The sequence below is a fragment of the Myotis brandtii genome, unplaced genomic scaffold, assembly GCF_000412655.1.
Source record: "Myotis brandtii unplaced genomic scaffold, ASM41265v1 scaffold1052, whole genome shotgun sequence".
In the NCBI taxonomy this organism is placed as follows: Eukaryota; Metazoa; Chordata; class Mammalia; order Chiroptera; family Vespertilionidae; genus Myotis; species Myotis brandtii.
In genome coordinates this window covers 579,256-600,036 of record NW_005353545.1, presented here as the reverse complement: position 1 = coordinate 600,036, position 20,781 = coordinate 579,256, and the positions used below count along the sequence as shown (strand labels likewise).

Below are 20,781 nucleotides of genomic sequence, written 5' to 3'. Positions count from 1 at the left end.
GGGAGAGCCTCCTGCCCTAAATAAGGGGTCCCTCTCACCCCAGCTGGGAATCTCACTGCGGCCTCCAAATGTTATGGGTTCACTCAGCAAGATAGACCACCGACTCAGAATTTAAATTTAAGAGCCTTTATTAAGCTGGCCAGCTGACCACCGTCACAGCACCCTGCTGAAGCAAAGGCTGAACTGCAGCCCAGACTGAAAAAGTTACAGCGTTTTTATCTGCAAAAACCACAAAGTTACAAAGCCTTGTTTACACTTTTCCCGACACAGTATAGCATTATCACCTTCCTATCTATGTTTTCCTGGAACAGAGAGCACAGCATATTGAGGAGGGACCATGAGACCATATCTCAAGGCCTGACCTGATGTCAGTACCTTCCTATCTATGTGTTCCAGGAACAGACAGCACAGCACGCCCCGTCTGGCCGAAGTGCCAGATATGCAGCCCAGTACAACACATGCAGTTACTAGTATAAGAAAAAATATATTGAGGTTTGATCTCCCTATTTTGCCCTTTTTTTTCTTAATAAGCTTATTTTTAGTTTCTGTATTCTTTACTCAGTTTTTCCAGTGGCAACTTCATGGGAAAAAAAATGGTAGGACAATATTACAACTATGATATTGACATTAACACAATCAAGATACAAAATATTTACATGACCACAGAGATCCCTTGTGTTGAACTTTATAACCATATCCACTTCTTTTCTGCCAATCACTTTCTCACCCCTGACAACCACTAATCTATTCTTTATCTCTATAATTGTACTTAGATATATTTATAGGAACATTTCTCCTGAAAATTTAAATTCCATGCAATTATTTATTGATTTTGTATTAAAACAAATAAGTTAATTACATTAACTGGGTTATAATTTGTAAACGAAACTACATTTTTTAATATAATTTATGAGCACAAATAAATTTTTTTAACTGTTTGTTAATCAACACCCAAGGATATTTTTTTTCATTGCTTTTTAGGAAGGGTGGGAGGGAGGGTTGGAGAAAGAGAAAGGAACTTCATTGTTAGACACATAGAATGATAGCTTCCTCCACAAGCCTGGACCAGGGCTGGGTAGCAAACCTGCAACTCAAGGTATCGTACATGCCATTGGCCAGGAATTGAGACCCTTTGGTGCACAGACCAGCGCTCTAACTACTGAGTGACACTGGTCAGGATGGGTTTTTATTTGTTTAATGTTAGTTAGAAATCGGAACCATGTTGTTATTTTCATTTCTTTTTAGTTTTATTTAGGTGTAATTGAGATACATGTTTGTATAAGTTTAAATTGCACAGCATAATGACTTAGGTTTATTGTGAAATAATCACAAATTTAGTTAACTTCATCATCTTCTGCAGATACAAAAAAAGAGACAAAAGGGATTTTTCTTGTGATGAAAACTTTTAGGATTATTGTCATTACTTTCAATTGTATAAAAATAGCTGGTTAACTTTAACCATTATGTTATACATTATATCCCCAGTACTTATTTTTCTCAGAACTGGAAGTTTTTAATTTTTTACCACTTTTTATTAAATTGTCTTCCTATTTTGCCCTTTTTTTTCTTGATAAGCTCATTTTTAGTTTCTGCTTTGAAACAAACTATTGTATTACATTTAGGAATGGATACAACAGAACAATATCTTATCCATAGTCTTGCAAGATAATCTTCATCAACCTCAGTATGTAGAAAAGCTAGAGAAGATTCTTCGTTTTGTGATTAAAGAAAAAGCTCTGACATTACAGGATCTTGATAATATCTGGGCAGCACAGGTAAGGAATTTAAGATGATAGTTATTTCATTTTTATAAGAAAGAACAGTTTTCCCCATCTTGACACTATTTGCTAAAGGTATGAATTATAAATTATAACAATTCTATATGTTAAATATATATGTTTTTTCCTGTGTATTAATAAAAGGAAACAAACATTAGAATAGCATTATTACATCACTTATAAAGACTTATGATTGTTATAGAAGATGATAAGTTTTCATAAATTTATGTGACTTTCCTGGTTTCAGAAGGATTAATGTGTAATTTGTTTAATTAGCTTTATGACATGTTTTATTTTCAATGATTAGTTGGGAAGTATTAAGATTCAAATAACAAAGCTTTTTATTTTTATGAGAAACCTCCAAATTATTCATTGTTGTCATTGAGCACTTAGTTTACAGGTTTGAAATGTTTACTATTTGGCCATATTTTTCTTAATTTTATTAGAAAACTAGAGGCCCGGTGCAGATATTTGTGCACGGGCAAGGGTTGGGAGGACCCTCAGCCCAGCCTGGACCCTCTCCAATCCAGAACCCCTGGCTCCTATCTGCTCACCTGCCGGATCACTCCTAACCACTCTGCCTGCCTGCCTGATCGCCCCTAATCCCTCTGCCTGTCTGCTTGATTATCCCTAACCGCTCTCCCCTGCCAGCCTGATCGCCGCTAACTGCTCTACCCTGCCAGCCTGATCACCCCTACCCTCTCTCCTCTGTTGGCCTGATCTCCCCTAACTGCTGTACCTGTCTGCCTGATCGCCCTAACCGCCTCTGCCTTGGCCCCACCACCGTGGCTTTGTCTGGAAGGACGTCTGGAAGACGTCCAGTCTGATTAGCATATTACCCTTTTGTTAGTATAGATATGTATTCTGTAATAAACTTTCATATAAATTCCTAAAGTGTGTTACCATTCATACCAAGAAATTGAGTATAAAATCAATGTAAATGGCAAAAGCTTTAAGCATTTAAAACACAAGGAGTTCTTAATAACCTCAGATGAAGCAATTGGGAATGTTTTGTTAATAATGGAGGTTGACATGTACACTATAATTTTTTGTTGTTTGCTTAAGTTTATGTAATATTTATTTTTCAACAGGCGGGGAAACATGAAGCTATTGTGAAGAATGTACATGATCTGCTAGCAAAATTGGCTTGGGATTTTTCTCCTGAACAACTTGATCATCTTTTTGATTGCTTTAAGGTAGTAGTAGTTCAAACAGTAAAGTAGTACCATTTCAAATAGAATTAATTATATATACTTTTTAGTAAATTAGCAATATACTTACTAACAAATTTCACCAAAGAATAAATTCTGTAATTTATTCCAATTCAAATTTAGTATTTTTATTACAATAATAATTTCCATCACAAATACAGAATTATACTTTACTAGAGGCCCAGTGCATGAAATTTATGCAGTCGGGGGGAGGGGTTCTTCAGGGAGCCCTTGGGGGATGTCAGGCTGACAGTTTAGCACTGCCATGGAGGTGGGAGAGGCTTCTTCCACTGCTGCTGCACTTGCCAGCCTGTGAGCCCAGCTTCTGGCTGACCGGGGCTCCCCCTGTGGGAGCATACTGCATTGAGCATCTGCCCCCTGGTGATCAGTGTGCATCTTAGTAACTGGTCGTTCTGCCATTTGGTCGATTTGCATATTAGCCTTTCATTATATAGGATTCCCTCATTTTCTCTGGCATTTTGTTTTTCTATAGGTTAAAATAAACAGTTCAATACAGGGAAATGTTATTTGTTGTAATGGAAAGTTTGACATGGTAACAAATGTGGACCCGAAAATAAAATAAAAACAAAGTGGTTCCCTCAGGTAATGTACACAGGTGCATAGAAATTCCATTCAAAAGAAAAGTCACATCTCTAATATCAGAGTTCTGAGTGGCAACCCCTCATAGCTGAGATCTCTTCAGAACTTCAGTTGCTGTCTGTGGGCAGCTGGTCAGCCCTTTCACACCTCTGCCCTTCCAACCAGTGTCTTAGGCGGTCTCCACTCTCCATATTGATTATCAGAGTTCTCTCCAGCTAGTCTTCAGTTGATAATTCAGGATGTCTGTTTTGTAATTGAGTTGTAATTCCAGTTTGGTCCTGGGAACAAGTGTGTCTGTGTAGCACCCACCTACTACCTCTCATGTATTCTTTATATAGTTTCTTCAAATGGTAACATCTTGCCCAAAATGTAGTGCAGTGTAATAACCAAAATATTGATACTCATACAATTTTGGTATGAGACACATTTCCATCATCACAGACATCCCTTAATTTGCCTTTGGTAGCTACACTCAGCTTTCTTTTACCTCGTTTTCTCCTTCACTCTGGTAATCACTAGTCTCTTCTCTGTTTCTATAATTTTGTCATTTTTAAATGGTTGAATTAATGAAATTTTACAGTCTTTAGCCTTTGGGGTGTTTTTTCCACTCAGCATAATTCCCTGCAGGCTCCCAGTTCTTGTATAGTCTATAGTTTCCTTACTATTTAGTACATAATATGAATTTACTGTGATTTAGTTAACCACTCACCCATAAATGAACATACAAGGTATTTCTGTTCAGGGGCTTACAAATAGAGCTGGCTGAACATAGATGCAGATTTTTATTTTATTTTTTGATAAATATAATCTTTGTTTTTCTCTGATTATATTGCTGGATTGAATGATAGTATGCATACAGTTTGATTTAGTTTAGTTTTTCTCAAAGCAGTCTCATAAAGTTAAAATTTAAAAACTATAAGGTTTGCTTTTAAATGTACAGTACAGTGTATTTTAGTATATTTTCACAATTATGCAATAGTCAAAATTATCTAATTTCAGAATATTTTCATTATCCCAAGCAAAGCTTTATATCCATGATCCTCATTTTGTCCCTCTTCCACCCTTTGTCTCCACTAATCTGTTTCTATGGATACAGTAGGTCCTCGGGTTACGCCAGAGATCCGTTCCTAGATGCGACTTACCCGATTTTCGCCGTAAGTCAGAAACCACCTACATAAACACCTACGTCACTCACAAGGAGCACACACACAGCAGTAAGAAAGTGAACCAGTAAAAAAATTTAAAAGAAAGATAACAATTCCTGACCTTTACTTGTGGTAAATAAATAATAAAAAACATAAAGCACATATGTACAAACATCGAAATGATGAAAATTTTTTTTTGTAAATACTGTAAATGGGAGATGGTGACGTAACCACAAAACGACGTACGTTGAGTCCAATGTAACCTGAGGACTGCCTGTATTCCTATTTTGCACATTTCATATAAGTATATGGCTTCTTTTGACTGGCTACTTGCACATAGGATAATGTTATATTGTGTATCAAACTTCATTCTTTTTTTATTGCCCAACTAGAGGCCTGGTGCACAAATTTGTGCACAGGAGGGGTCCTGCCAGCATGCCCCGACAGGGACCCATCGGGCTGGGTGGTGGGGAGGAGGGGATGCAGGAGGTTGACTAACCAGCCCCGCTCACGATCAGGGTGGCGGGGACTGGTTGGGGGCCAGATTGGCTGGGGGTAGGGGCCGTGGGCCGTTGGCCGGCTGGCCCTGCCCTGATTAGGGTTGGGGGGACCAATCAGGTTCCAGGCCAGCTGGGGGGGGGGGTGTGGTGTCCCAGGATGTTGGGGTTCGATCAGGGCCCCAATCAGGCTGGTTGGCCACCACAGTGTGCGTCATAGTGACAGTTGTTTCCATCATTCCCATCATTCTGGTCGCTTGGCATTTATATAGAGAGATTATACTCAGTATGGTCGGTAGTGTAGAATTATATTAAGTATGTTGATATACAACTTTGTTTATGTATGGATTAGTTAATGGACATTTGGGTTTTTACTTTTTTTCTATTATGATTCTGATGCTCTGAAAATTTATGTACATATTTTTCTTAGGATACATGTTTTTTTGTATTATCAAATAATAATCTTTATATACATATACACATTTTATTTTATCCGATTGTCAGTAGGTGAACATTGGGCATTTGCCAATTTTTTGGCTCTTATGAATAATGCTACCGTGAACATTATTAATGTTCAGAGGTTTGTATGGACTTAGATTGTTAATTTTCTTGGGTATGTATTTTTTGGAATTGCTAAGTCATATGATACCTCTGAGGATAACATTTTGAAGAACTTTCAAACTCTTTTCCAAGTGGCTGTACCAATTTATATTCCCAATAATGTATGTGGGTTCCAGTTTTTTCTTCTTAATGTCATTTCTTATTATTGTCTCTTATTTCACCCTTTTTGAAGGCTGAAATTAAAGTGATATCTAGTGGTGGGTTTTGTTTTAATTTATTTTATTGATTTTTTTACAGAGAGGAAGGGAAAGGGGTATAGAGTTAGAAACATCGATGAGAGAGAAACATCGATCAGCTGCCTCCTGCATACCCCCCCACTGGGGATATGCCTGCAACCAAGGTACATGCCCTTGATTGGAATCGAACCGGGAACCATTCAGTCTGCAGGCCGACACTCCATCCAAGGAGCCAAACCGGTCAGGGCTAGTGGTGGTTTTGAATTATATTTCCTCAGTAGCTAATGATGTTGAGTATCTTACGTGTCTATTGGCAATTTGTATAAATTTAAAGAAATTTCTACTCAAGTTATTTAATCATAACTTTTTTTTTAAAATATATGTTACTGATTTTTTACAGAGAAGATAGGAGAATGAGAGGGATAGAGAGTTAGAAACATTGATGAGAGAGAAACATCGATTGAGCTGCCTCCTACACACTCCTTACTGGTGATGTACCTGCAACCAAGGTACATGCCCTTGACCAGAATCGAACCTGGGACCCTTCAGTCCACAGGCCGACGCTCTATCCACTGAGCCAGACAGGTTAGGGCAATTACTTATTTTTTTTATTTTGGCTTTATAACAACTCTTTTGTTTTTTCTCATGTCTTTTATATATTTTTTTAAATTTATTTGTTATGTATAAAAATTCTTTATTCTGTATATTAATTCCCCTATCAGATTAAAATTTGCAAATATTTTCTCCTTTTAGATAGTGTCTTTTTTTTAATTTATATTTTTGATTTCAGAGAAGAAGGGAGAGGGAGACAGAGATAGAAACATCAGTGATGAGAAAGAATCATTGATCAGCTGCCTCTTGTACTCTCCGCACTAGGGATTGAGCCCACGACCTAGGCATGTGCATTGACTGGGAATCAAACCCTGACTTCCTTGTTCATAGGTTGGCACTCAGTCACTGAGCCATGCCACCCAGACACTTTCACTTTCTTGTTGGTATCCTTTTTATAATTAAATTTTTTTTCCAGGTAAATTTCACATAACATAAAATTAACCATTTTCAAATGTACAACTCAATGGTTTTTAGTACAACGGTTGTACAGCCAGTATCTTTATCAAGTTCCAAACTATTTCCATCATCTCAGTCATTTCTTTTCCTCCTTTCTCTCCAACCCTGAAATATAGCAATCTGATTTCTGTCTCTAAAGATTCACATGCTGTATAATTTTTAATTTTGATTAATTTCTATTTTGCTGGTGAGGGGTTTTTTGTCACATGCTTTTCATTTCTTGTTTAAGAAATTATTGGCTAATCTGTAGCCTAAGATATTAAGAAAAAAATTCTTATTAGTTGCAGCTCTTTTATTTAGGTATGCATCCCATTTTAGTTAACTTTTTGCATGTGGTGGAATAAGACTTCTAAGTTAATTCTTTTAAATGTGAATCTTATTTGTTCCAGAACATTTGTTCTTTCTTCTTTTCAAACTGTCCTTGGCCTTCTGGTCTAAAATCAGGCATATCATACATATATTCTTTTTAGTTCTATTCCATTTATTATATCTCTGTTGTTATGTCAGTACCACATTGAATTGATTACTATGCTTTTGTAGAAAGTTTTCAAATTATTGAGTTCTTAAACTTTTCCTTTTTCATATTGTTTGGCTACCTTTAATTTTCTGAATTTTTATGTGACTTTAAAAATTAGCTTGTTAGTATCTGGAAAGAAATTAGCTGGGATTCTGATAGAGATTATGGGACAGTTTGAGATTACTTTGTATTGCATTGGCCTCTAATCCATGAATATGGAATAGCTTTCCATTTACTTAGAGAATTTCTTACTTAGGTTTTCAATTTCTTTCAGCCACTCTTCTTAGTATTTTTTGTATTTTTGTAAAATTTATACCACAGTAATCTGTTGTTTCCAATGCTGTTGTAAATGGAAGTATTCTCTTTATTTTTGGTTGGTTCTTATCTAACTTATGGAAAAAATACCTAATATATAGAAATACAGTTGATTTTTTAAAGTTCGTTTTGCATCCTGCAACCTGTTAAAAATTAGTAACTTGTAATTTTTTTTTTTAAATCCTCACCTAAGGACATTTTTCCCATGCCTTTTTATTTTTAACTAGAGGCTGAAATAGTGCACTGGGATGGGGAGGTTCCCTCAGCTTGGCCTGCACCCTCTTGCAGTCCGGGATTCCTCAGGGTATGTCCGTCTGCCGGCTTAAGCCTGATCTCTCTCGCAGTCCAGAGCTCTTGCAGTCCTGCACCCATCACTCCTTTCCTTCCACCACTGCCACTGTGCTCTCTAGCTGTGAGCCTGGCTTCTGGCTGAGTGGCACTCCCCTTATGGGAGCACACTGACCTTGAGTGTCTACCCCCTTGTGGTTAGTGCGCAACATAGGAATGGTTTGGTCAATTTGCATATTAGCCTGTTTTTATATAGGACTAGAGGCCCGGTGCACAAAATTCATGCACAGGGGGAGGGGGGAAGGTCCCCTCAGCCCAGCCGGTACCCTCTCCAATCCGGACCCTCTTAGAGGATGTCCAACTGCCGATCAGGCCTAAACTGGCAGTCAGACATCCCTCTCACAATCCTGGACCGCTGGCTCCTAATTGCTCACCTGCCTGGTCGCCCCTAACTGCCACCCTCCTGCCAGTCTGATCGCCCTCACTGCCTCTGCGTCCCGACCTCTTCAACCCTAACTGCCCCCCGTGCTGGCCAGGTCGCCTCCAACTGCCCTCCCCCTGCTGTCCTGGTCACCCCTAGCTGTACATCCTCCCCGCCCCCCCGCCAGCCTGGTCGCCTCTTACTGCTCCCCCTGCCGGCCTCGTCGCTCCCAACTGTCTCCCTTGGTGGCCTGGTCACCTGCAACTGTCCCCCTGCCAGCCTGGTCGCCCCTCATGGCCCCCCCACTCGCCTGATCACCCCCCACAGCTTGCTTTGCTTGTTCAGTTGTGTGTTCATCCTTCACGGCTTCCCCTGCCGGCCTGGTCTCCCCACACAGCCTGCTGTTCAATCGTTTGGTCGTCCCTCACTAACACCCCTGCTGTCCTGATCGCCCCACGCAGCCTGCTATTCAATCGTTAGGTCGTCCCTCACTAACTCCCCTGCTGGCCTGGTGGTAGGCAGCCATCTGTGAGAATATGAGGGTCAATTTACATATTACCTCTTTATCATATAGGATGTTTTTTGTACTCATTGAATAGAAACTTATTTGGCCACTAGGTAAAGCTAGCAATAAAATTACTGGTCCACAGTGTGTTAATTTAGGGAGGGAGGACACAATGAGTGAGAGAGACATAGAGAGAGATCTTTGTGAGAGAGAATCATTGATTGGCTGTCTACCACATACACACCCCAACCAGGAATCGAACTTAAAACCTAAGCCTGTGCCCTGACAGAATCAAAACCAACACTATATTCTGGTATGGGACAATCAACTGAACCATACCAGCCATGACACAAAATTATTTTCATAAAAATCTAATTAATTTATTTCTGTTTGAAGATCACACCCTTGTTTTGGTGTCAGGACTAAGAATTTGTTGCCTAAGTGTAAATTCCACAAAATTTCTCCTATGTTTTTTTCTGAAGGTTTTATATGTTATACTTAAGTATAGATGAAAAGCTAAAGATTGCAGTGGATTTTTGTTTGTTTGTTTTTGTAACCTGTATATTTCCATTGTTCTAGCATTATTTGGTGAAGTACTGTCTTTTGTTTTCCTACATTAGAATACTTTTGCACTTGGGAAAATATCAGGCATACTTTATGGATATACTTTCAGGTTCCTTATGTAGTTACTTTTGTCTGTTTATTGATTTCTATTTTCATGTATGTTTTGAAATCAGGTTAACAGAATCCTCTCATTTTTTCAAAGTAATTATTCTCATTCTTTTGCCTTTGCATATTTATTTCAGTATATTCTGGTCCATGTGTTTGGAAAATCTTGTTGGGATTTTATAAGAGTACTTTAAACTTGTATATTAATTTGGGAAGAATTAACCTTTTTCCTATCACAAGTCTTCATTCCATAAACACTGTATAACTCTTTGTTAATGTAGATCTTTTTGAATTCCTTTTGTTGTATACTTTAGCTTACAAATTTTATGCATGTTTTATATTTTATAGTTAAGTGTTTAATTTTTTATAGTTACTGTATTATCAGTACTGATTTTCTATAATTTTATTACTACTGTACATAAATATTTAATTTATGTTTCCTGTGTTTTTGACAGTTTTTGCATAGGGACATATAATCTTATAAGAAGAGTTTTACTTCTTCATTCCCAATTAGAATGTTTTTTATTTGTTTTTCTTATTTAATTATACTGGCTAGAATCATCTTTACCTGAAATTGAATAAAAGTGGTTAGAGCAAACATGTTTATTTTGTCTTGATATTAGGAAGACAAAGTCATCAGTGTTTAACTATTAGGAATGTTAGCTATATGTTTTCTTCTCTTTTTAAAAAAATATTTTTATTGATTTCATAGAGGAAGGGAGTGGAAGAGAAAAATAGAAACATCAATGAGAGAGAAACATTGTTTGGCTCCCTCATGCCTGTCCCCTACTGGGGATTGAGCCCGCAACCCAGACACGTGCCCTGACCTGGAATCAATGCTTAACTACTAGGCACATCGGCCAGGCTGTATGTTTTCTACAGATGCCCTTTACCTGGTTGAGAGAGTTCTCCATTCCTATTTTCTGATAGTTTTTGTCATGAATACATATTTAGTTTTGTCTACATTGATTTATGTATCATAACATTTTCTTTACTCTGTCAGTGTGTTGAATTACAAATTATTTTTCAACTAGAGGCCTAGTGCACAAATTCAAGCATGGGTAGGGTTCGTCAGCCTGGCCGGCGATCAGGGCTGATCAGGCCAGGACGTGGCCAGCCAGGGAGAGGGGCCACAGGAGGTTGACTGGCCACGGGAGATTGGCTCTGGGATCCCATTGACCACCAGGGGGCATCTCCTGCCTTGAGCGTCTGCTCCCAGGTGGTCAGTGTGCGTCATAGCTACCGTCTGGTCATAACTGTCCCTTAGGCTTTTATATATATAGACTAGAGGCCCGGTGCACGAAATTTGTGCATAGGGCTCGGCCCTCACAGCTGCATCGGCTTGCCTCAGCCTTCACAGCCCTGGCTTCGTCCAGAAGGACATCTGGTCTAATTAGCTTATTACAATTTTATTATTATAGGTAGTTGAAACAGTCCGGGTGACATAGCTCAATGGTTGAAGGTTGACCTATAAACTAGGAGTTCAGGGTTTGATTCCTGGTCAGGACACATGCCCAGGTTGCAGGCTCAATTCCCAGTGTGAGCAAGTGGCTATATTCAGGTCTCTTAAGAAGACACCTGAATCTACAGTAGCATTTATTTTATCCTGACGGAATGCCTGCTGATTTTCACAGCTAGATCTAGTGGGGACTCTTTTTCCTTGTACTGTGCCACAGGTTGGGAAACCCATTGTGGGGGTGGGATCCCTCAACCTTTAGGGGGGGCATGCACACATGAGATATCCTGCCAATTATTTTTTTTAATATATTTTATTGATTTTTTACAGAGAGGAAGAGAGAGGGATAGAGAGAACACATCGACGAGAGAGAAACATCGATCAGCTGCCTCCTGCACACTTCCTACTGGGTATGTGCCCGCAACCAAGGTACATGCCCTTGACTGGAATCGAACTGGGACCTTTCAGTCCACAGGCCAACACTCTATCCACTGAGCCAAACCAGTTAGGGCCCTGCCAATTCTTAAAACTCGTGTGTGTGTGTGTGTGTGTGTGTGTGTGTGTGTGTGTCCCCAACATGTTTTGTGTCTCCACAGTCTATAGACTTAGCGTCTTCCTTACATCCTTAGTTATAGGAGTAATTTTAAGCTCGTGTTCAGGTGATTCTCAAGGTGGTTATTCTATAATTTAGTTGTAAATTTAATGTGAGGCCATCATTGTGTTTACTTACTCTTCCACTCTTTTTTAGGTCCTTCAAATGACTGGGGTTATTCATTTAAGCATTTTATCTCCCAACATATGTACTAGTATCTAGTATTCTATATTTCTTTATTACTACTGCTTTCTTAATTGTCTACATAGCATGTAAATTTTGGTATATTTGATTTTTTTGTTGTTTTTTGTATCCTCATCCCCAAGGATATTTTTTCCATGGATTTTTTTTTTTTTTAGGGAGTGGATGAGTAGGACGGGAAAGGAGGTAGCGATAGAGACAGAGAGAAACATTGATGTGAGAGAGACACATCTATTGGTTGCCTCCCAATATGCCCTAACCGGTTCTGGGGATCATAACGGCAAAGTAGGTACATGCCCTTGATAAGGAATGGAATCCACAACTCTGGTGCCAGGGTTGGTATCTTTTAAAACATATATAGATACTTGGTTTTCCCGTAGTAGAATATTTTTGTCATATTTTGTTTTTGTTTTTCAATTATAGTTTGATTCCAGTATGGTTAGAAACACTTTGATGTTCATTCTTCTAATTTGTTGATGTTCATTTTCCGGCCAATGAAATTGTCCATTTCATTACATTTTCTGTGGTTATCTTCAAAGAAGGTGTATTCTGCTGCATATGAGTGCAGTGTTTGTATAAATGTCAATTAAATCCTGTTGATGTTCTTGTTGAGTTCTATATTTTGCCCATTTTGTTTTGTTTTATTCTGTCAGTTGTTTAGGTTTTTATAATTATGGATTTGCCTTTTCCTCTGAATTATATCAGTTTTTGTTTTACATGTTTTTCAGCACGCACATATTTGATGCATACATATTTAGGATTGCAATGTCTTACTGATTTTCTAATCTGTTTTCATTATATAATGTCGTGTGCTCACTCTGATAATGTGATACTGTGAAACCTGTTTTATCTATGACTAACATAGCTAGTCATGCTTTCCTTTAATGTTTCTTTATCTTTTTGCACTCTTTTACTTTCAACCTGACTGTATTTTATAATATAAAGAAATTAACACGTATACTACTGTGAATATTTCTCTCTTCTCCACGTCCAGCATGGCTAGAGAGCGGTCCGGTTCCTTAGTAGGGGCAGCTGGGAATTGGAAAAATGAAAGAAACAGACAGACACAGAGATGGAAGGAAAAAGCTGGGGCCGGGTGGGACCACTGTCCTCTGATGATGAGACAGGAACAGGGACCCAGAGCCAATTCAGCGTGTTTATTTTATACAGCAAAAAATAGGAAGTTTTACTAAAAGTCAAGACAAAGGAGATTATGTGCATTGTTGGGTGGGCCCGAGTCATATTCATTCCTGGTGCTTGGCTGGATTTAAGTAACAAAACCCACCCAATGGCACCTGGGCTGAAGGTCAAGCTGACAACACTCCTGCCTTTTGGCAAAGCGTGTTTCCAGGATGTGGCTTTGCCAACGCCACTGGATTCAGCTGATAGTAATTAAAGAAATGCCCATGTGCCTTCCCAGGCGCACTCTCCCCAGTGATGGCGAACCTATGACACGCGAACTCATTTTTTTGGTTGATTTTTCTTTGTTACATGGCATTTAAATATATAAAATAAATATCAAAAATATAAATCTTTGTTTTACTATGGTTGCAAATATCAAAAAATTTCTGTATGTGAACGGCACCAGAGTTAAGTTAGGGTTTTTCAAAATGCTGACACACTGAGCTCAAAAGGTTCGCCGTCACTGCTCTACACACTACTTAATGTGATTATTGATATGTTAGGGCTTAAGTTGGCTATTTTTCTTTTTGTGTTCTTTGTTCTTTTCAGTTTTTCAATTTATTTTCCAACTGAGGGTTAAGTGTACATTTTTTATATTTCTATCACAGCTTTTCTTTGTAATGGCTGCTTCAATATCTTTGATAATTCTAACATTTGTCATTACTTAGTGTTGAACTTTTTTTTTTCAATATAATGTCTTCATGATTCTTGCTATTGAATAATTTGCAACTGAAACCTGGAAGTTTGATACTATGTTATGAGATTGTGAGATTATTTAAACTTTTTAAGGGTTGTATTTTTACCAGCCAAAAGTGTTGTATGTGTTTTTTTAATCTTTAAACAGAAATTCTGATTAAATTCAGTATTAATTCAAACTCTCAAACATATATTGGCTAAAACCAGTAGGTGCATCAGAGAAAAGCAGGCACCTCATAACAATTCTTTGTTGGAAAAATATGGTGCATACTTATACAAGCTGCCCTAATGATTAATCAAGCCCAAGTATTGTTTTTCAGAAGTAAATTTTAAGATCTATCAAAAAATCATACATACAACCTCAACAAGAAATCATACAGATGAACAAGAATAGATCTAGAGACAAATGGCAGGGGTGGAGAGGTTTTTTTTAAAAAACCTACATACAAATTTTGGACCAGGAAAAGGATAACCTAGCATGACAGAAATCATTTAGAAAATGACTGTTCTATTTCAAGCCAACAGTTCAGAAAAAAATGTTGGTCCATGAGTGGGAAGCCTGGATTTCATAAGGCTATAACAAAATTTATCAACCCCTTCTGGGGTAACATAAGAGAAGGCTAAGAAGGGGTGGAATTTGTATGTAGAAATTAAGGGTGTTTTTTCTTATATATAAACAAATTTAATATATATGTAAAATACATATATATATTTTAAATATATTTTATTGATTTTTTACAGAGAGGAAGGGAGAGAGATAGAGAGTTAGAAACATCGATGAGAGAGAAACATCGATCAGCTGCCTCCTACACACCCCCCACTGAGGATGTGCCTGCAACCAAGGTAACATGCCCCTGACCGGAATCAAACCCGGGACCCTTCAGTCCGCAGGCCAACACTCCATCCACTGAGCCAAACCGGTTAGGGCAATAAAATATATTTTTTAAAAAAAACAGATATTCTATACCCATTCAACAATAACACCTCTTTCCACTCTTCCACCCTTCTTATTTTTGTTTGTATGACTTTACTGTTCAGTTATGGTGTGTGTGTCATTGGGAAGAATCAAATATAAATACATGCATGGGTTGTGATATTTACATAATTTAAATATATTTTCTAGGCAAGTTGGACAAATGCAAGTAAGAAACAACGTGAAAAGCTACTTGAGCTGATACGTCGTCTTGCAGAAGATGATAAAGATGGTGTGATGGCACACAAAGTGTTGAATCTTCTCTGGAATCTCACCCATAGTGATGATGTGCCTGTAGACATTATGGACCTAGCTCTCAGTGCCCACATAAAAATACTAGATTATAGTTGTTCCCAGGTATGGGAGAACTTACTTACTGCCTATTTTTTCTGACTTTTTCCTTCACAATTAAGGTGGTCTATTTATAGAATAATTCCTTTTTTTTTTTTAAGTAGTTTTGAATAATTCACTTATTTTTGTTATATAAACTTAGTTTCCTCCTCTTTTGTCAGCAAGTTTTTGTATCATTTAGGCTTTTTACCTACTTGCTAAAAGAGTTTGTATAAATTAAACAATTTGGTATAGTAGTATTATGATCTGTGAAAAAATAGAAGGTTAGGAAGATATTTTGCTCAAGAAGTTAATAAAATTAACAGAATTTTCTAAATAGTGTCTTTTTTTTTTTTTTTATTGATTTCTTACAGAGAGGAAGGGAGAGGGATAGAGAGTGAGAAACATTGATGAGAGAGAAACATCAATCAACTGCCTCCTGCACACTCCCCACTGGGGATGTGCCTGCAACCAAGGTACATGCCCTTGACCGGAATTGAACCTGAGACGCTTGAGTCCGCAGGCTGACGCTCTATCCACTGAGCCAAACCGGTCAGGGCATCTAAATAGTGTCTTTATGAACAAATCACAGCAGCTTCCTTACAGGTAATTTAAGTCACTTATGTTGACTGATTTTAAGTATAAATTTCATACTAAATTTTACTTACATTCTTTTTTGTTAAATATATGTTTATTGATTTCAGGGAGGAAGGGAGAGGGAGAGAGAAATAGAAATACCTGTGATGATAATCCTTGATCGGCTGCCTCCTTCATATCCCCTACTGGGAATGAAGCCTGAAAGGCATCCATGTGCCCTGATGGGAATTGAACCATGACCTCCTGGTTCATAGTTCGACACTCAACCATTGAGCCACACCAGTCAGGCACAATGATGTATTTTAATTAAAAAAAAAAATACTTGATAGGGACTAACTTAAGGACAGGCATTCTGCTTGACTTTTAATTATGTCAGTCGAGGTGAAAAGGTGCTTTCAGATTTGAAAACTCTAATTTTAAAGGTTCAGAAGTATTTGTTGAACTCACTGCCTTAATCAAAAAAGTACCGTCATATATACACACACATATATCTAGAAATAACAATTTAGAGAAGAACATTTTTACCTGAGATACTTGAAAAATTAAGCTGTCATTCTTCATAGTCTGTGAATTATTTAGTCCCACCTGTCCAAATAAAACTAATTTTTCCAGTTCTAAAGAAGATATAAATTAAAATTTGTTCTAGCCACTTTTCTTAATAAGTAGTTCAAAAATAGAGAGCTTTTTAAAAAAAAATTGCAGACTGCAATTATGTATTTGGAGCTTCAGATTTTTCAATCAAAAAACAACAACTGCCCTAGCCAGTTTGGCTTAGTGGATGAGCATCAGCCTGCAGACTGAAAGGTCCCAGGTTTGATTCCTATCAAGGGCACATTCCCAATTGCAGGCATGATCCCAGTAAGGGGTGTGCAGGAGGTAGCCAATCAATGATTCTCTTTTATCATTGATGTTTCTATCTCTCCCTCTTCCTTCCTCTCTCAAATCAATTTAAAAATTTTTGAAAGAAAAAAAAACACCTAGTTTAGTTGCCAGTGTTGTACTACTATACTTGGTTTTGACTATTCATTAAATATTCATTCAGCATCTCAAATGCTTATATAAACCTTGATTTTAGATTCTATTTTATTAAGTATAGAATTGTAGAGAATTAGCAGTATATTTTCTGTAGATGCTCAACTCTTACTTTCTTTAATTAGTTTTTCATATAATTGTATGGCTCAGTGTCTTATACGTTGCCACATTAAATTTAGTAAGAGTTTTCCTTTTCTAACTTCAGCCTTCATTTGTTATCATTATGGAAAACTTGTAAATATACCACTTTTTTTGACCTATACAAGGTGCTTTTAAGAGTTATTGACATATTAAGTATTCATGAAATATTTTTAATATGTAGGCATTCAAACTAGTAATTTCACATTCATAAATTTTTCCTAGAAAGTGACATGAAAACAGCATAATATGTACAGACTAGGATATATTCCCCCAAGTGAGACCTTAAACATATATGCAGAATTGCCTTTTCTTTACTATGCATGCAAAAAAATAGTTATTTCAATTAAAAACTTTTTAGGTACTCAAACCTGAACTTCTCATGACTAGTGATCTTAGATTAGGCAAGTAACCCATGGCAGAATATTAGAAATAAACTTATAACATACTTCAACATTCTTAACTTTTCTTTAGGTGAATAATTGCACTATTTTATTTAACATTCACTGTATATTGATATTTTTCTTTTAGTGATTTTTTTTTTTTAGTGATTTTTTAAAAATATTTTTTTATTGATTTCAGAGAGGGAGAGGGAGAGAGAGATAGAAACATCAATGATGAGAGAGAAACATGGATCAGCTACTACCTGCACACCCCATACTGGGGATTGAGCCCACACCTGCGCATGTGCCCTTGACCGGAATTGAACCCAGACGCTTCAGTCTGCAGGCCAAAGCTGTATCCACTGAGCCAGACCGGCTAGGGCTTTAGGGACTTTTTTTTTCAAGTTACATCAACTTGGTTTTGTTGCTAATGTCATCATAGGACATTTTTTTCACTGAGACTGGGAGAGAAAGAGAAAGAGTGATATGAAAAAAACATGAAATTGAGAGGGCAGGTGAGGGAAACATGGATGTGAGAGAGAGAAAAACATGGAGGTGAGAGAGACACATTAGTGGTTGCCTCCCACAACTCTAGATCGGGATCAAACCCACGACCCTTCAGTGTGCTGGCTGAAGCTCTAACCATTGAGCACAGCAGCCAGGGATATATTGTTGTTTTTTGATGAGATATAATTGTCGGTGTTTCTTGCTCTTTTTAGAAAAATATGCAATATCATACCCAGTATATGTTAATATTTGGGATTCTATGTTTATCTAAGTGTCATAATATGTAGAAACTTTAAGAACAATGAATAAAATACAATACCCATGTTTAACCATATTTTAAAAAATTTTCTGTGATTGTACCTAAGGTTGAGATTTTTTTTTAACTTTGTAATTCAACATATTTATTTATTTATTAAAAAAATTATTTTAGCCCTGACCGGTTTGGCTCCGTGGATAGAGCATCAGCCTGCAGACTCAAGGGTCCCGGGTTCGATTCCGGTCAGGGGCATGTACCTTGGTTGCAGGCACTTACCCAATGGGGAGTGTGCAGGAGGCAGCTGATCGATGTTTCTCTCTCATCCATGTTTCTGACTCTCTATCCCTATCCCTTCCTCTATGTAAAAAACCAATAAACTATATTAAAAAAAAATTTTTTTTATTAAGTTATTACGTATGTGTCCTTATCCCCACATTACCCCCCATCCTCCCCACCTAAGGTTGAGATTTAAAATCTTGGTGTAGATATACCTGACTCCATGAAACACTAGATTTTTGTAGTGGTGCTTCACACTTTGTAGTTTGGTGATTTCAAACTAAGAATATATTTAAAGCATTTTTTAAATTCAACTATTATAATTATATCATAATTTTGTGACATCAGCTTAAGCTTTTGTGCTCAAATTCTCAAATAATTTGAGGAATAGTTATATCATTGTTTATCTTTGTTTGCAAGGATCGAGACACACAAAAGATCCAGTGGATAGATCGCTTTATAGAAGAAGTTCGCACAAATAATAAGTGGGTAATTCCTGCCCTGAAACAAATAAGAGAAATTTGTAGTTTATTTGGTGAAGCGCCTCAAAACTTAAGGTAAGTCTTTTAATATAGAAAAATTTCTAATTTTAATTTATATGTTATGTGGAGAATAGTGTATCAGAAAAAGTAAATTTAAAAAAAAAAAAATGTGAAAACCAGAAGCTTAATGCTTAGTTCTTTGAACAAACACAATTCCTTAATTGTGTTCCTCTATTTTTATATTTATTATACAGAAGTTAAGTATTAGAATCAAGATTATTTTGGACTCTAAACAAAAGCCCTTGCTGGTTTTGCTCAGTGGATAGGTTGTTGGCCTGCAGACGGAAGGGTCCCAGGTCCGGTCAAGGGCACATGCCAGGGTTGCAGGCTCGATCCAACGTGCAGGAGGCAGCCAATCAATGATTTCCTCTCATCATTGATGTTTCTACCTCTCTCTTCCTCTCCCTTCCTCTCTGAAATTAAAAAAAAAAAATACATTTTTTTAAAAAAAGGTTATCTAGGGCTCTTATTTCAGAATTGTCTTGATTTTCTAACATACATACAGACATTGTAGTATGGATTGTATTTATCTTTCCCTCCTTTTTAAACCTTTTCTGCTGCTTTATTTGGCCCAGTATTCTTTTTTTTTTTAAGTTGAAAGAATTTTTTAAAAATACATATTTATTGATTTCAGAGAGGAGGGGAGAGGGAAAGGGAGATAGAAACATCAATGATGAGAATCATTGATTAGCTGCCTCCTGCACGCCCCCTACTGGGGATCGAGCCGCATCCTGGGCATGGACCCTTGACCAGAATTGGACCCAGTACCCTTCAAATCTGCAGGCCAACTCTGTCCACTGAGCCATACTGGCTAGGGTCCAATATTCATTCTTAATTCCATGTTGTTATATTTATACAGTACTTATTAATTAGTTCCTTAAGTGTCCTACTCTTAACATTTCTCAAAAAATTTTATTAACCTAAATTTCATGCTAGAACATAGTAAGTTCCAGAGGGGCAGAGAAGGTTTCCTTTTCTTGAATTTAGAAATTAATTTTCAAAGATTGTTATGCCCAGATTTCAAGATCCCCCAAATGACACCACCAGGGAGCGCCGAGTCCGATGCAAAAGCATAGAGCCTTTATTCAATCTAGCTTGGTCCCTCTCTGCCTCCATTACTGGATTCGAGAGAGCCCGGAGTTTCGAAAGAACAAAGATTTTATAGGGCTTGGGGTCGGGGGGTGAGGGCTTACTCGGACCACTGATTTGGCCGATTCCGGTTGGTTGAGTGAGGGCTGGGGGCTAATGACGCAAGGGCAGGGTGCAGTTAGGGTCTGGTTACACAAAGACGGGGTGACTAGCATACTCTTGGCCTTGAGTTTGTTTTCCCTTGCATTCCCATTGGCTGAGATAAGGGCAGGCTGAATAACTGATACATTCTTTGGCTTTTTCTTAGAAGAGGGGTTAAGGACACAGCTATCAGTCCTGTTCTGTCCTTTCATTCCCCCCTTGTCTTGGAACTTCCGGCTCAATCATGAGATGGACTGCATTTCTATTTCACCTTCCGTCGCTAGAGGCCTGTACTGGGCTTGCAAAACCATCAACTGGACTACCCCTATGCGCTCTTTGACAAATCGGACTAGTTTGTTAATAATGAAAGGGCCGAAAGTCAATAGCATTAGGAGGATTACAACACAGAAATATCAGAACAAATCAAAGTCTCTAGTAAACAAACAGACAAATTTTGTTGGGTGGGCTGATTCCACCTCTGACAGGGAGCAAACACCTTTTGGGAAAAGAACCCAGTGGCCGCTTGGGGCGTTTTGCTATCGGTCAGAGCATTCAGCCTTAAATTAAACATTTTTTTTT

General features: G+C 37.7%; 1 protein-coding gene across 1 annotated transcript in view; it reads left to right on the top strand.

The window, feature by feature from the left end:
* LOC102261911 (probable ubiquitin carboxyl-terminal hydrolase FAF-X) overlaps positions 1-20,781 on the top strand; it is a 292,998-nt gene that overhangs the window by 90,289 nt on the left and 181,928 nt on the right. The window contains exons 10-13 of the mRNA XM_014540284.1: positions 1,623-1,775; positions 2,870-2,974; positions 15,062-15,268; positions 18,851-18,987. Coding sequence (XP_014395770.1) covers positions 1,623-1,775; positions 2,870-2,974; positions 15,062-15,268; positions 18,851-18,987 — 602 coding nt within the window. The remainder of the gene's footprint in view (positions 1-1,622; positions 1,776-2,869; positions 2,975-15,061; positions 15,269-18,850; positions 18,988-20,781) is intronic.